The 15,666-nt window shown below is 39.1% G+C and overlaps 1 protein-coding gene and 1 pseudogene across 2 annotated transcripts in view; both read left to right on the forward strand.

Annotated features, from left to right (window-relative positions):
- Positions 1-12,004, forward strand: part of LOC107591543 (NACHT, LRR and PYD domains-containing protein 14-like) — a 14,098-nt pseudogene extending 2,094 nt beyond the window's left edge.
- Positions 12,005-13,942: 1,938 nt separating this feature from the next.
- The window catches only part of LOC107591547 (ubiquitin-like modifier-activating enzyme 6), a 35,553-nt gene continuing 33,829 nt past the window's right edge, over positions 13,943-15,666 (forward strand). The window contains exons 1-4 of one of the 2 annotated variants that reach the window (XM_016280727.1): positions 13,943-14,008; positions 14,763-14,845; positions 14,953-15,047; positions 15,399-15,427. In XM_016280727.1, the coding sequence (XP_016136213.1) occupies positions 14,808-14,845; positions 14,953-15,047; positions 15,399-15,427 (162 nt within the window). In that variant the 5' untranslated portion in view covers positions 13,943-14,008; positions 14,763-14,807. Of the gene's footprint in view, positions 14,009-14,050; positions 14,208-14,762; positions 14,846-14,952; positions 15,048-15,398; positions 15,428-15,666 lie in introns of those variants that run through there. The other variant, XM_016280728.1, reaches the window with a different exon arrangement.

Genomic DNA, 15,666 nt, shown 5'->3' on the forward strand with positions numbered 1-15,666 from the left:
GAATATAAAGTGTTGTTCATCTTTGATGGTCTGGACGAGTGTCGTCTGTCTCTGGATTTTCAGAGCGATGTGAGGTTGTGTGATGTAAGTGAATCAGCCTCAGTGGATGTGCTGCTTACAAACCTCATTGTGGGGAATCTGCTTCCCTCTGCTCTCATCTGGATCACCTCCAGACCAGCAGCAGCTGATCTCGTCCCTTCTGAGTGTGTCCATCGAGTGACCGAGGTACGAGGCTTCAGTGAGCCACAGAAGGAGGAATACTTCAGGAAGAGAATCAGTGATCAGAGTCTGGCCAATAGAATCATCTCACACCTGAAATCGTCAAGAAGCCTCTACATCATGTGCCACATCCCAGTGTTCTGCTGGATCTCAGCCACTGTTCTAGAGAAGATGTTGAGCGAGGCAGACAGTGGAGAGATTCCCAAGACTCTCACTCAAATGTACACACACTTCCTGATCCTTCAGACCAACATCAAACATGAGAAGGACTATGAGAAGAATGTGACGGATGAAGACATGATCCTCAAACTGGGGAAATTGGCTTTTCAGCAGCTTGTGAAAGGCAATGTGATCTTCTATGAGGAAGACCTGAGAGAGTGTGGCATTGATGTAACAGAAGCATTAGTTTACTCCGGATTGTGCTCTCAGATCTTCAGAGAGGAGTTTGGCTTGTATCAAGGGAAAGTCTTCTGCTTTGTTCATCTGAGCGTTCAGGAACATCTAGCTGCTCTATACGTGCACCTTTCCTGTATAAACAACAACACAAATGTGTTTGCACCAAACAAAGACCACTATCGAAAGTTTTGAATTGGTTTCAGAATAATTCATTATCTGAGCTGCACGAGAGAGCTGTGGATGAGGCTCTACAGAATAAAAATGGACACCTGGACCTTTTCCTGCGGTTTCTTCTGGGTCTGTCAGTGGAGTCTCATCAAAATCTCATACAAGGACTAATGACACAGACGAGAAGCAGCTCTGACAGCAATAAAAAAACAGCTGTGTACATCAAGAAGAAGATCAGGACCATTGACTCTCCAGAGAAATTCATCAATCTGTTCCACTGTCTGAATGAACTGGGTGATCATTCACTAGTGGAGGAAATACAACAGTATCTGAAATCTGGAACAATAAAGGGAGCCAAACTCTCTTCATCTCAATGGTCTGCTGTAGCTTTTGTGCTGTTGACATCAGAGAAGAAGTTGGATGAGTTTGATATTAATAAGTTTGTTGAAGGAAACAATGACACCGAAAAACTGGAAGTTTTTCAGAAGCTGCTGCCTGTGATTAAAGAATCCAGATCAGTTCAGTAAGTATCATTGAGAACAATCAATTCGCTGTTAAAACATTAAGAAAATCAAAGTTAAAAGTTCATGAATCTTCGGTGCTGCAGATGTTGTGTAGAGTTTAGTGGTCAGTATTTTGATGTGTTTCTAATCAGTGACGCTGTAAAAAAAAAACAATTAGACATTCAAAGTCAGAGAAGTTGCATATGAATAAATAATTCAGGTTTAACAGATAATAAAAATGTTTTTGCAAATAGAAAAGGAATTTAAATATTTGAATTGTGAATCACTGGCATAACAGACCAAGAAGAAATAAGACTAACCAAACAAGTGGAGAAACCGCTGATAGTAGCTCAAATTTCTATGGCAGCAAACTTGAACTTACACTTTTGAAGACAACAATTTAAATATGCAAGGTAGTTCTTAATTAAAGGATAATGTACAGTCATATGACTTATTACATGCCTTTTCACCAAATAAATAATTACATGGACATGAAATATTCAAGTCTGGAAGTATCAGACATCGGAAATGTCAAGACTGACCAATCAGAATCAAGTATTTCAGAGAGCCTTGTAGATTTAAATTAGATTTTTGATTTGTTTTGATTCATTATTGTGTATGGATGTTTAACTACGTGTTACATCATGTCTAACAAAAACCCCTTAGCTGTTGTAAAATCAGGAGCTGGACTCACATTAGAGCACATGATTTCTCTGCCAGTTTACAGTCCAACATGCAGGTTTTGTACAAGTTACAAATGATTTAATACATGAATTTTGATGGAATTCAATAAAGTTGTTTTTATTTGTTAATTTTTATTTGAACATTAAGATTTACATTAAAATTTGGAAATACATGTGCTTACATTTTGACCTTGTCATGATATGAATAAATTATATTGGAATTGCAAGTAGTTGTTTATTGCAGTATTAATATTGTATTGTTTTTTTAATGGCTATTTGATAGTGTTGAACAATTTTCATCTCTCCGCAGGTTGAGGTGTTGTGGTGTCACAGATGAAGGTTGTGCTGCTCTGGCTTCAGCTCTGAGATCAAACCCCTCACACCTGAGAGATTTGGATCTGTCTGGGAATAAAATAAAAGATTCAGCCGTGACATCCCTCTCTGCTGTCCTGGAAGATCCTCACTGTAAACTGGAGAAACTGTGGTAAGATCATATATGACTGAAACACAATGTAAAGTATATTTGAAGTGTTCAGCCTCTTTCTGCTGCTGAGAGTTCAGCTGCAAATGACTGAAAACATGAGCTGCTTCTCTTGACCAACAGACTCAAACCCTGAGAGATGAACATGCTGGATTTATTCTTTGTGTATGTTTATCACCAGAGAAGTGCACAGGGGGGTGGCTATGGGGCCCGAGCCACTGGCCCTTTGCTTTCATGGGCGGAAGTGTCCTTCTGTCAGGCAGAGTACTGTATATGTGCGGAGTGGATTCCAATTTGTGCTGAATGCATTCTGTAATGACTGCTGCTCCAGATCTACTCCAGGGTTTCCATTCCTCACCTATGGGCTGTGAATGATAGATCAACACAAGCTTTTTAAGCCTTCTTTAATATTAGACTCGTCCTCACTCTGGAGAGGCGATTGTTGCCGCACAGCTCACACTGAACTGAACTCTGAGCAGACCACATGTTGTGACATGAAAATGCACTAAAAATATATTAATCAACATGATCTTTTGCAATATATACATTTATGAAGAATTTCTGAAAATACTGAAGTGGACTAATCACACAGTGCTTGAAAAATTATTTTGTGATCGATATAGAATAGACACGTGGTATAAAAACAGTAAAGTACAGTTAAGCTGGCTCAGTCTGAGAGTTTAAGCAGTTTATTCTGCATTTTGAGGTTTACACTCAAAAATATTTGTCTGTTAAGACTTACATATTTCAAGTATGTGACAAATTTCCATCAAATTACACAGAGTAATCGTTAAATTTAGGTAATGTAATTTTTTTAGTCTGTTAGTCTGGATAGCTGGTTTCTAAGTGAAGAATTAAAACCAGGGTCAGAATTTATCAAAGGAGCATGGGCAATAATGCCACCAAAATTAATAAAAATGCCTCAAAATTCAAGATATGGGAGCAAATATTCCCCTCTAATGAGTTTTTAACAAGATATAACATGACCAAGAGAGCTGTTTTTTTGTTTCAGATAGCCTATTAGCACAATTGCAAATGTGATACTGATTTTAGGCTAACAGTTCAATAAACAAGAAGTTGTTTTTTTAGATGCAAACATATTAGTACAGATCTAAATATGTGATATTTAGATGTTTTGTTCTTTGTGACATTAGATCTCAGTCCTTAAGTTTGTAATTTCTCTTTAATAATGGATTCACTGCTAAACTGATCTGATCAGAACTGAGAGACTGAAGAGTGTGTCGTTGTTTTCTGCAGGTTGAGTTATTGTGGTGTCACAGATGAAGGTTGTGCTGCTCTGGCTTCAGCTCTGAGATCAAACCCTTCACACCTGAGAGTACTGGATCTGTCATTGAATAAAATAGGAAATTTGTTGAGTCTGCTCTCTGCTGTACTGGAGGATCCTCACTGTAAATTGGAGATATTGAGGTAAGATCATATTTGCCAGCAGTGGTTTGGTGGCCTAATGGTTAGAGAGACTTGTAACCCAAAGGTTGCAGGTTTGACTCTCAGGTCCGGCAGGAATTGTTGGTGGGGGGAGTGAATAACCAGCGCTCTCTTCCACCCTCAATACCATGACTGAGGTGAGACCTGTGAGCAAGGCACCGAACCCCCAACTGCTCCCCAGACGCCGCAGCACATGGCTGCCCTCTGCTTCGTGTGTGTGCACTTGGATGGGTTAAATGCAGAGCACAAATCCCGAGTATGGGTCACCATACTTGGCCACATGTCACTTCACATATTCACATATGACTCTCACACATGAAACACAATGTAAAGTATATCTGAAGTGTTCAGCCTCATTCTGCTGTTGAGAGTTCAGCTGATTGAGCTGTAAATGACTGAAAACATGAGCTGAAATACACACGTTCACATCACAACCCGATGCTCAGTTATGTTGTGAATAGTGTAATTTAAAACAGATTTAGCATCAAAATATATTATTTATTTTGTGCTTTTTGAGATTTTAAACCTCTGCCCAATGATCCATCAAATATATTGATTTGTGTTTTAAGTTTCTACTTTCTCTGGATTCACTGCTAAACTGATCTGATTTGAACTGAGGGAGTGTGTCATTGTTCTCTACAGGTTGTATAATTGTGGTCTTACAGATGAAGGGTGTGCTTCTCTGGCTTCAGCTCTGAGATCAAACCCTTCACACCTGAGACAACTGAATCTGTCTGGGAATATAATAGGAAATTCAGTGAATCTGCTCTCTGCTGTACTGAAGGATCCTCACTGTAAACTAGAGAAACTGTGGTAAGATCATCTCTCTCATAGTCACATCTTTGTCCTCAGTAAGGCGTGTCTTTTAAATTTTGTAATTACATTTTTGTAAATTAAATTTTGGGATTAAAATCAGCGTGTAAAATAAAACTTAAAATAAGTCTCAGCACAAAGTACTCTGATAACTGAAGATGAAGTTAATTTCATTTATCTCCATCACATCACATGACCTGCTGCTCCTGTTTTTGACTCACTACGCATTTACTGAAGCTTCAGTTGCTTCTGGTAGTTTAATTAAAGACCTGTTCACACAAAAAGGGCTATAATGCAGAGGAACAATATTGTTGGAACAACTGTAAGGGTGGAAGCTTATGCTGCTATTTTATGTAGGCATAATATAGTCAATGCATTTTTAAGCAATAGTTCATATTGAACAGTAGGATACGTCACAGTTATGTTCTGTATAGTTCTGTTTCTTTGTCATTGTGTCTAATTTTCCCTGTGCTCCCTTTGCTTAAGAGTTGCTAAGGTTTATGATTAGTACACACCTGTTTCAGTTCCTATTAATTATCCAGTCTGTGTATTTAAGCGCTGAGTTTCTTCTGTTCATTGTTCAGTCTCTTTTATGGTAATGTGTAGCGTGTTGCTATGTGTTTATTAAAACTCTCTGTGAACCTTCTTCTTTGAGCGCTTTATTTGGATTGTACTACACAGAAACGTGACCGAAGACCGAACCTAAAAGAATAAAAGTAAGATGGAAATCGTTGACATCTATGTGGCACCATGACCCTGCCTGGGAATATGTGGAGAAGTTATTTTTGTTTTTCAAGGGGGCCGATATTTGGAGGATTATGTGGAGGAGTTTACCGGCATCTGCCACCGAGCGATGTGCAATGACCTCACGCCGAAGAGACGGACAGCCAGGGTGACACCGGAGGCCTGGAGAGCCAAGGCAGAGCTGATGGCTAGTGGTGTCAGAAAAGTTTTTGACCTTTAAGACGGTCATTTTGGTGGCTCTATTCTCTCTTAGAGAAGAGGGGACCTGCAGGCTCTTTCAATCAACCCTTCTTGTATGGACTTTGCCGGGACTGGTTAAGGTCTTTGAGGCTTTTTGGAAACTTTGGGATTGGGGTGATTTATGATCTCTTGGTCTTTGCCATAGATCTATGTAGACCGCGCAGTCCAGTGGTGTATCTACCTGTCGTTTGAATGTTTTGAGGGTAAAACAAAGGACCTGCTGTCACCAAACAGAGGGTGTCTCAATTGGTTGATCAAGGCTATCTCTGCAGCTTATGAGGCGTGTAATATGGCTTCGCCTCTAGGTGTGTGTGTTCATTCTGCCAGAGGAATGGCTTCTTCTCAGGCTCTCTTAAAATACTTGTCATTGAAAGATATTTATGTTGCGGCATAATGGTCCTCTTCGATCACCTTTATCAAGTTCTACGGTCTGGATGTGAGGATGGCTCCTGGCACCCAGGTTTATCTGCTTGAGCAGACTGTTTCCTCGATCTTCCAGCTATCCTCACGTGCAGGCGTTATGGTATATTGTTCCCATAGCGATGGCTTCACAGAGTTGAAGTGAATCTATGAAAGGGAACATCTCGGTTACGGATGTAACATCTGCAATGTCGGCCGTTCCCATACCTTCAATAGTGCTTCCTTCGACATAGAAATCTGATGAAATCGCACGTAGCACACTGATATGAAGCATACGTGACGTAATTCTTGGGGCGGTGCTCTACTGGCTTCAGACATTCGTCACACTGAAGGTGTTCCCATAGTGACGGCTTCCCAGTGTTTCGTTCCCTATTCAGGGAACCAAGATTACCTACGTAACCGAGACGTTTCTTTATCATTGTGTCTCGTTTTCCCTGTGTCTGTTTGCCTGTGTTCTCTTTGCTTAATAGTTGGAATGGTTTCTGATTGGTACACACCTGTTTCAGTTCCTGTTAATTATCTGACACCACATTTCTATTTGATTACTGTTGTACTAGGGCAGTAAAGAGTTGCTCAATTTAAGACAAACTTTCAGAACTATTTTTCAGAACTACCTTCCGATTTACAAATTAAGCACTGGTTATTGTTCTCTACAGGCTGATGTATTGTGGTGTCACAGATGAAGGTTGCGCTGCTCTGGCTTCAGCTCTGAAATCTTAAAATCAATCTTAAAATAAGTCTCAGCACAAAGTACTCTGATAACTGAAGATGAAGTTAATTTAATTCATCTCCATTACATCACATGACCTGCTGCTTCTGTTTTTGACTCACTAAGCATTTACTGAAGCTTCAGTTGCTTCTGGTAGTTTAATTAAAGACCTGTTCACACAAAAAGGGCTATAATGCAGAGGAACAATATTGTTGGAACAACTGTAAGGGTGGAAGCTTACGCTGCTATTTTATGTAGGCATAATATAGTCAGTGCATTTTTAAGCAATAGTTCATATTGAACAGTAGGATACGTCACAGTTATGTTCTGTATAGTTCTGTTTCTTTGTCATTGTGTCTCATTTTCCCTGTGTTCCCTTTGCTTATTAGTTGCTAAGGTTTATGATTAGTACGCACCTGTTTCAGTTCCTATTAATGATCTAGTCTGTGTATTTAAGCGCTGAGTTTCTTCTGTTCATTGTTCAGTCTCTTTTATGGTAATGTGTAGCATGTTGCTATGTGTTTATTAAAACTCTCTGTGAACCTTCTTCTTTGTGCGCTTTATTTGGATTGTACTACACAGAAACGTGACCGACGTAAGATGGAAATCGTTGACATCTATGTGGCACCATGACCCTGCCTGGGACTATGTGGAGAAGTTATTTTTGTTTTTCAAGGGGGCCGATATTTGGAGGATTATGTGGAGGAGTTTACCGGCATCTGCCACCGAGCGATGTGCAATGACCTCACGCCGAAGAGACGGACAGCCAGGGTGACACTGAAGGCCTGGAGAGCCAAGGCAGAGCTGATGGCTAGTGGTGTCAGAAAAGTTTTTGACCTTTTGGTGGCTCTATTCTCTCTTAGAGAAGAGGGGACCTGCAGGCTCTTTCAATCAGCCCTTCTTGTATGGACTTTGCCCGGGACTGGTTAAGGTCTTTGAGGCTTTTTGGAAACTTTGGGATTGGGGTGATTTATGATCTCTTGGTCTTTGCCCGATGAAGATTTTGAAGATCTATGTAGACCGCGCAGTCCAGTGATGTATCTACCTGTCATTTGAATGTTTTGAGGGTAAAACAAAGGACCTGCTGTCACCAAACAGAGGGTGTCTCGATTGGTTGATCAAGGCTATCTCTGCGGCTTATGAGGCTTGTAACATGGCTTCGCCTCTAGGTGTGTGTGTTCATTCTGCCAGAGGAATGGCTTCTTCTCAGGCTCTCTTAAAATACTCTTCATTGAAAGATATTTATGTTGCGGCATAATGGTCCTCTTCGATCACCTTTATCAAGTTCTACGGTCTGGATGTGAGGATGGCTCCTGGCACCCAGGTTTATCTGCTTGAGCAGACTGTTTCCTCGATCTTCCAGCTATCCTCACGTGCAGGCGTTATGGTATATTGTTCCCATAGTGATGGCTTCACAGAGTTGACGTGAATCTATGAAAGGGAACATCTCAGTTACGGATGTAACATCTGCAATGTCGGCCGTTCCCATACCTTCAATAGTGCTTCCTTTGACATAGAAATCTAATGAAATCGCACGTAGCACACTGATATGAAGCATACGTGACGTAATTCTTGGGGCGGTGCTCTACTGGCTTCAGACATTCGTCACACTGAAGGTGTTCCCATAGTGATGGCTTCCCAGTGTTTCGTTCCCTATTCAGGGAACCAAGATTACCTACGTAACCGAGACGTTTCTTTATCATTGTGTCTCGTTTTCCCTGTGTCTGTTTGCCTGTGTTTTCTTTACTTAATAGTTGCAATGGTTTCTGATTGGTACACACCTGTTTCAGTTCCTGTTAATTATCTGACACCACATTTCTATTTGATTACTGTTGTCCTAGGGCAGTAAAGAGTTGCTCAATTTAAGACAAACTTTCAGAACTATTTTTCGGAACTACCTTCCGATTTACAAATTAAGCACCGGTTATTGTTCTCTACAGGCTGATGTATTGTGGTGTCACAGATGAAGGTTGCGCTGCTCTGGCTTCAGCTCTGAAATCAAACCCCTCACACCTGAGAGAACTGGATCTGACTGGGAATAAACTAGGGAGTTCTAGTGTGAATTTGCTCTCTGCTGTACTGGAAGATCCTCACTGTAAATTGGAGATACTAAGGTAAGATCATATACGACTCTCACACATGAAGTATATTTGAAGTGTTCAGCCTCTTTCTGCTGCTGAGAGTTCAGCTGATTGAGCTGTAAATGACTGAAAACATGAGCTACTCCTCAGTAATATGATACTGCAGGACTGAGAGTCACACTGAAATAGATACTTGGACATCACAATCAAAATGTCAATATCTTGACTTGAGCTCAACACAGTCAGAACTGAGAAATGAACATGCTGGATTCATTTTTAATGTTCATCACATTAATCTTTCTCTTTTTAAATCATAATGCAATTATGAAATATTTTTAAATCCTACTTAAATGAGACTTTAGTTGGTAAATGTTGATGCAAATGTTTGTGCTCTGTGACATTAGATCTCAGTCCAATGATTTATCAAATATGTTGATATTGTGCTTTTAAGTTTGTAATTTCTCTTTAATAATGGATTCACTGCTAAACTGATCTGATCAGAACTGAGAGACTGAAGAGTGTGTCATTGTTCTCTACAGGTTGAGTGATTGTGGTCTCACAGATGAAGGTTGTGCTGCTTTGGCTTCAGCTCTGAGATCAAACTCCTCACACCTGAGAGTACTGAATCTGTCTGGGAATAAACTACAAGATTCACGCATTAAGTTTCTCTCTGCTGTACTGGAGGATCCTCACTGTAAACTCGAGAAGCTGGAGTAAGATCATTTCTCTTTCACACTAGCACTTTTGGTGCACACTCGGGTTCAATTAAGGTCAGAGTTTGGTACGTTTGAATGATGTGAACGCTGCGAACTTGGGTGCGCACCCGTGAAAGGGAACTCCGGTACGGTTTGCTGCTGATATGAATGCTTTGCTGCTGAAAGTGAACCACTATTAATGACATATTTGATAAAAATGTGTGTTTGTGTGCATTTCACTCATTTCCTGATGAGCATGACTGATGCGCTGCTAGCAGAGAGCTGTATATCTCATTTCTTTTCGCCTTCAGCATTCTTTAGAGCAGTGGTTCCCAACCCTGGTCCTGGAGGCACCCCAACACTGCACATTTTGCATGTCTCCTTTCTCTCACACACCAGTTTCAAGTCTTGGAGTCTGTACTAATGAGCTGATGACCTGAATCAGGTGTGTTTGATTAAGGAGACATGCAAAACATGCAGTGTTGGGGTGCCTCCAGGACCAGGGTTGGGAACCACTGCTTTAGAGCATTTGCAGGACATTTGTAAGACAGACACAAGTGCCGTTATGTACTGAAGCTTTGGAAACAAAACCAACAGTTAAAAAACATAAATATAAAAATGAAGAGAGCAATGCAACGCATTTTGCCGCCTTCTCCTGCGCCATCGTTATTAAGCAGTGGGGTATATAGCCAATAGCTGCTGGCTTGATGATGCAAACAAACTGCAGCCCCTTTAAGGCTAGTCATTTCACTTGACGGCCATCTTTGAAACACCTCTCGGACATGCAAGTGCAGCTCCTATCGCTTTGAACGGGGAAATGTCAAATCCTCGAAACCTGTTCGCCAAGCTTATGATTAAATTTCATATTTGAAATCAGCAATAAAATCTGACAACAACTGTCTCATAAATGTTGTTTCTTTTGCTCAAATAGCATTAAAAAAAGTGAATTATTCAGGCTAGACCAGCCAGTGCGCATGTGCAGTCTGAAGCACACGTCTCTGAACGCTGACTGTTGTTTCTTCTAACCATAGATATGTATACATATGTGACCCTGGACCACAAAACCAGTCATAAGGGTCAATTTCTCGAAATTGAGATTTATACATCATCTGACAGCTGAATAAATAAGCTTTCCATTGATGCGTGGTTTGTTAGAATAGGACAGTATTTGGCCGAGATAGGCCTACAACTATTTGAAAATCTGGACTCTGAGGGTGCAAAAAAATCGAAATATTGAGAAAATCGCCTTTAAAGTTGTCCAAATGAAGTTCTTGGCAATGCATATTACTAATCAAAAATTAAGTTGATATATTTATGGTAGGAAATTTACAAAATATCTTAATGGAACATGATCGTTACTTAATATCCTAATGCTTTTTGGCATAAAAGAAAAATCGATAATTTTGACCAAAAAAAGTTTTTTTTGTTTTGTTGCTATTGCTAAAAATATACCCCAGCGACTTAAGACTGGTTTTGTGGTCCAGGGTCACACACATGCATACCATGTGGGTCCTGTGAAGCAAATGTCCTCCTGTAGGTTTGTATTAGAGGTGCAAGTGACTGTGTCTCCAGTCACTATCTCACCTTCATCTTTTTGTGTCCGTTCAGTTCTGAAGCACGTGACAGTTTTAAACGGCACCACTGGGCATCAACATGCATAAATCTCATTCTGTCAGCAGCAGTATGTCGCAATGCTTTTCATTATATCTCCTCTCCTGCTCTGAAACCAGAGGGAATATCAAACTACAGACACTTGAACACCAATTCAAATTGTGTTATTGTTCTCTGCAGGTTGTGTTATTGTGGTGTCACAGATGAAGGTTGCGCTGCTCTGGCTTCAGCTCTGAGATCAAACCCCTCACACCTGAGAGTACTGGATCTGACTGGGAATAAACTAGGACAATCTGAAGTAAAGTTTCTCTCTGATTTGAAAGGTGATCCACATTATAAACTGGAGGAACTATACTATTGTGAGTGTTTTTATTTAACGCTTTTATATTGATCCAATTTTAGTAAAAGGCCTCGTGTAATTACAGAATTTAAGATAATTAATCTCCACTTCCGTCTCTGTACTTCAAACTGTTTAATAAGAGTTTAATTCTGTGATATGACTGATCTATATATAAATGTAATCTCTTACAGTGTCACTGTGTGTAAGTGATAAAGAGAGGGTTGTTGATCATTTGAGCAGTTTTTCAATCATGCCTCTGGCTATAATGTGAATATACTAATATCTCTGGCTGTGTTTTTTTTTCTGAAATGGATCTCCTGATGTGATGTGAGCGCAGTAATGTCTCATACTCGTATGTGACTGTCTGTGTGTTATATTGTAGGACTCTCAGTACTTCGATGTCAGTCCAGTTTCCTCCGGATCAGCTGATGGTAAATGAGCCACTACAGAGATGTGACATGTGGCCAAGTATGGTGACCCAACTCCGAATTAGTGCTCTGCATTTAACCCATCCAAAGTGCACACACACACCCGGAGCAGTGGGCAGCCATTTATGCTGCGGCGCCCGGGGAGCAGTGCACCCACCTACAATCCCTGCCGGTACGAGACTTGAACCCGCAACCTTTGGGTTACAAGTCTGACTCTCTATCCCAATGGATGTCAGTCACACAGTCAACAGAGACACAGAGACTGAACTCACCATTTAATTTAATAATACATAATTTGATAATAAATCCTTTTATACATGAAAATTAGTGATTAAAAGCACAAAGTGACAAAATCAGAACACTTTCATTTTAATCAAGACATGGTGTATATAAGAGATTTATTTTGCATTGTCATTTATTAATATAACTTTGAAAAAATCATGAGCCTGACTACAGAAGAAATAGATTAGAAACTAAAATTATGAAATGTATTTCTCTGTAAAATAATTGTACTGTTTATGTATTTTTATAAGATGAAGCATTAATATTTCCCTCTAAATCTAATTATTTTACAAATTTTTTGCTTTTCCCTACATTGATGCATGTTTATTGTTGTTTTTTTTTCAGTTGAGTTTTATAAAGCTCCATGCTTTGCAGCATTATGGTTGTGGTGAGCAGTTTAGGAATGTAATTAATACCTTTGGTCAGAATAATATCTGTTCAGTGTCTTTTGACTCTTCTTGCTTTTAGAAATGCTTGACATTTAAGAGGAATTTTCAGACACCAAAAGCACTACAGCTTTTTTTCCTAATGCTGGTTTATACCTAAATTTAAGGGAAATATGAATGAATGGTTTTACATGATTGCCATTGCAGCTTGAGGTGTAACTGTTAAATCCAGTGTGACATCTAGGTAAAAAATTACAAAAAGTGTTTTTACATATTTCAATATCTGGACATCTGCCCTAAATCTAAACACCTTTTGGAATTCCAAGTCATCACAAGCAGAGGGAGACACATCTACCTACAAAGATAACTTTTCTTAATGTCCAAGTATGAAGCAGGTGCTATTTTAAAATCCCTGCAATATTATCCTCCTGGGACCCAGGCATAGACTTGTGCCCTCTGTAGAGGACATTATATTTTAGTGAATTTCTCTGAGACTCTGCCTGCCACAGTTTTAAGTCTGGATGTCCTGTACAGAGCATGGGCTTTTTAGAGATATCACATGTTTGGAGGTTTGATCATAAACGCACCTTCTCCTTGTTCTTTAAATATGACTGATATTGACAGAAGGATCAAATTTAGCACATGATACTATTTTGTAATTATTTCAATCGGACTAATTTTCAAATTGTTTGTCTTAAATAATTTAGTTTTGAAATGTTATGGGGTTTCAAATCGGTTTCTGTTACGAAACAGGGCATGCATGTCTTCTGTAGAGGACACCAGGACAAACATCATGTTAATCAGGCATTTTGGGGAGACACAACAAAAATTATAATAGATCAATATTCCTATGAAATATGAGATATTCTTATGAAAATGTTGCCAAGTTATTACTCCGACTTCTTTTTTCATTATGGTTTGCCCCAAGAACACATTAATATGCAAATTAGATGCAGTGTGTCGAAACATTGAATAAAATGGAAATATCAATTTATGGACATTTTACACACATATTCCATAAAGTACATTTATTATAAATATTAAGTTCATTGAATTATAAAATATAAATATATCAAATCATTCTGTTATATAGTTCATAACATAGTTGAGAATCATCTTTGGACAATATTTTGGTTAAAAATAGTCTGATTGGTGAATGAAAAAAATAATTGTTTTTGCCTATAATTTTTTTTAAATAACTCCTGTCGTATAAAATGATTAAAACTCTAAAATGTTTTTCTACATTTGTTTCTTATGCTCCAACCAATGTAAATACATAAAAAAGGAGTCCCGTGACCGAAACCCCAGTGCGCATGCGCAGTAGAAGAAGTGTGCTGCTCCCGTTCCTCTCGCGCATTGACAGGTAGCTACTTCACATCTCTTTTTCCTTACTACAGACATTACTTTAAACCTCGACTCACTGAATACAAGCCACCGCTGCCCTAAAGTCGCATTAAGCAGGGTCGTGCCTGCAGATTCGGTTGAACTGTTTCTAGTTAAACAGATAGGCTATTTTACTGATCAGCTCAGCTAGCCGGTGTGCTAATGATATATAGATATGAGTAAGCAATATGATAAAGTAATGCTTTTAGGACATGTTTAACGTCCTCTGATTAAATACGAGATGTTTTTGTGATGATGTGGTTTATTTAGTGTTTTAGATATTCAATTAGAGTCTTTAAATGGAGGAAATTATACGCGTTAGATGTGTGAATGCTTATCAGGGAATTTTGAAATTGTTTTCCAAACCTGGAACACCCATTGAAATGAATACAGCCTTAAAAGTCATGGTTTCCGTTGAGAATATATTTCTGTTCTAAAATGCCATGCAGGTATAGATATAGATTTTTAAATGAATCGGTTCTTTTGAATCGGTTCTTTTGAATGAATCAGTTTCAGTTTGGTTTGAAGAACAACTGAGATGCCAGTCCTGAGGTGTTTGTGAGCAGGTCAGGCTGTATGACTACTGGTTTTTTTTTGTTTTGTTTTTTTAAGTGTCTGAGAATTAACATGCATGACATACCCAGATCTCTGACAGCTGGACTGAATGCCTCAGATTGTGTTTCTCTGCTCTGCTGTCATCGGCAGTGAATAGATGCTCTTTATCTCTCTTACAGAATCTTACAGAGGAACACCTGGACACCCCCTCTCCCCTTCCCACTATGGCCGACTCCATGGACATAGATGACTCTCTGTACAGGTACACTGTAAATACTGAAGCTGAAACACTTTGAGACAGAATCTGATTCATTAAGTATCAGATTCAGTCCAGCGTTCCTGCTCCTAACTGTGTGTGCGTGTGTGTAGTCGGCAGCGGTATGTGCTGGGGGACAGTGCTATGCAGCAGATGGCCCAGTCCGCTGTGTTTCTCAGTGGAACAGGAGCCCTTGGAGTGGAAATAGGTGAGCTGTGCCGTCCATACCCCACTCCAGTCCTTTTTTCGTGTTCATATTTGTATTTCATTGTTTTCCTATTTACAAGCTTTTACAATCTCTTTATAAATGGCTATACATTAGTATGAGGGTGTAGAAAATACCTAGTTTCTAGAATATCATGATCTGAAATGTCAGTGATTTATGTATATGTATGTATTCAGTTTTTCCTCCAGTAAGCTCCCTGCTTTCATATCCTATGAGTTATAAATTCAATACCATCTACATCATCTTCAGTCTATATTAAACCGTTTTTGTCATTTTTGTTGAGTGTTGTACTTCACACCAAGTTCTAATCAAAAAATCTCTCATGTTGTGCAGCAAAAAACATTGTTCTGGCAGGAGTGAAGGTAAGATAAATGTCTAGATATCGTTTATTTCTGTTTTTTCTATATACACTTTTATGGAATTAATAATTAATTTCATTGGCATACACAAAATATCATGGTTGATTTTTTTTGGTTTATTTGGCAATATAGGTTGATATGATTTTTTTACTGTCTTTGAAAGAAGTCTCTTCTGCTCACCAAGGCCGCTTTGTTTGATAAAAAAACTAACAAAAAAAACAGTAATATTGTGAAATACTATT

This window comes from Sinocyclocheilus grahami, unplaced genomic scaffold (genome assembly GCF_001515645.1).
Source record: "Sinocyclocheilus grahami isolate Dianchi unplaced genomic scaffold, SAMN03320097.WGS_v1.1 scaffold143.1, whole genome shotgun sequence".
NCBI lineage: Eukaryota > Metazoa > Chordata > Actinopteri > Cypriniformes > Cyprinidae > Sinocyclocheilus > Sinocyclocheilus grahami.